The sequence below is a fragment of the Volvox carteri genome (genome assembly GCF_000143455.1).
Source record: "Volvox carteri f. nagariensis unplaced genomic scaffold VOLCAscaffold_12, whole genome shotgun sequence".
NCBI classification, from domain to species: domain Eukaryota; kingdom Viridiplantae; phylum Chlorophyta; class Chlorophyceae; order Chlamydomonadales; family Volvocaceae; genus Volvox; species Volvox carteri.
The window spans coordinates 1544273-1545538 of NW_003307555.1; the positions used below are offsets into that span (position 1 = coordinate 1544273).

The 1266-nt window shown below is 48.4% G+C and overlaps 1 protein-coding gene across 1 annotated transcript in view; it reads left to right on the forward strand.

Annotated features, from left to right (window-relative positions):
- Positions 1-1130: 1130 nt before the first annotated feature.
- The window catches only part of VOLCADRAFT_89419 (uncharacterized protein), a gene marked incomplete at both ends in the record, with an annotated part of 9793 nt that continues 9657 nt past the window's right edge, over positions 1131-1266 (forward strand). The window contains one exon of the mRNA XM_002948944.1: positions 1131-1190. Within this exon, the coding sequence (XP_002948990.1) occupies positions 1131-1190 (60 nt within the window). The remainder of the gene's footprint in view (positions 1191-1266) is intronic.

Sequence of the window (1266 nt, forward strand, 5' to 3'; positions counted from 1 at the left end):
GATGCGTCCCTGGCTTCCTGGTCGGCCTTCTGCCGCATGTCATCTGTCGGCTCCTCCCAGGTGCCCTGCCACTCGGGGAAAGACTTGGTCATGGATGGGTTTTCCAGTCATGGATTTGGTCATGTATGCGGTCATGGATCCGGTCATAGTTTGTCATTAAGTCATGGATTTGGTCATGTATGTGGTCATGGATCCGGTCATAATTTACACATATGAGTGGCGATTCATGATCAGTCATGCTGCACAAGGAGCATGACAACTGTCATGGCCATGACTCTGCCTCATGACCGGTAACATGACCGGTCATGAGGCCTCATGAGTGGTCATGAGGCAACATGACCAGATCTATGACAGGAAACCCCCCGCATGACCACATCCATGACCAAGTCGTTCCCCGAGTGAGCTTGGTCATGGATGGGTTTTCCAGTCATGGATTTGGTCATGGATGCGGTCATGGATCCGGTCATAATTTGCCATTAAGTCATGGATTTGGTCATGTATGTGGTCATGGATCCGGTCATAATTTGTCATTAAGTCATGGATCCGGTCATGGATCAGTTCATAGTTTGCATAAGCAAGTGCAGGATATGACTGGTTGGGGTCATGAAATGCATGGTCATGATGTCATTTATGATGGGATTTATGACAGGTCATGGGACCGCGATATGACCGTATTCAGTCATGGCTGCACCTTATGACCCCATGAGGTCATAAAGGTGGTCATGTACCTGCTCATAAATATGCGGAACATGACCAGGTCATATTGCGCATGGTATTCCATGATGCAACAATGCAGGCCATGACCACCCTAGCCCATGTTTTGCACTCATTCCATGAGTCGTACACTGCACTCCATGACCACCCTGGCCCATGTTTTGCACTCATTCCATGAGTCGTACACTGCACTCCATGACCACCCCGGCCCATGTTTTGCACTCATTCCATGAGTCGTACACTGCATTCCATGACCACCCTGGCCCATGTTTTGCACACATCCCAGAAGTTGTTCACTGTGGGCATATAAGTCTTGACCAGCAACCCATCAATATGTGGGCTCCAGACTCCAAGTCTGCTATCACAAATAAATGTATGTACTCCAACACACCACACTGTTAAGGTGACAAACCTCAATGTTTCAGTGGACCACTCAGGTAAATCACCCACCAGCGCTGCTAGCAGCATCCTATCAAGTAAGCCGGATCACATGCAGCTCAACTACATTCCTGAACCACAACTGCCTTCCACTATCAATATCATAGCTATGAA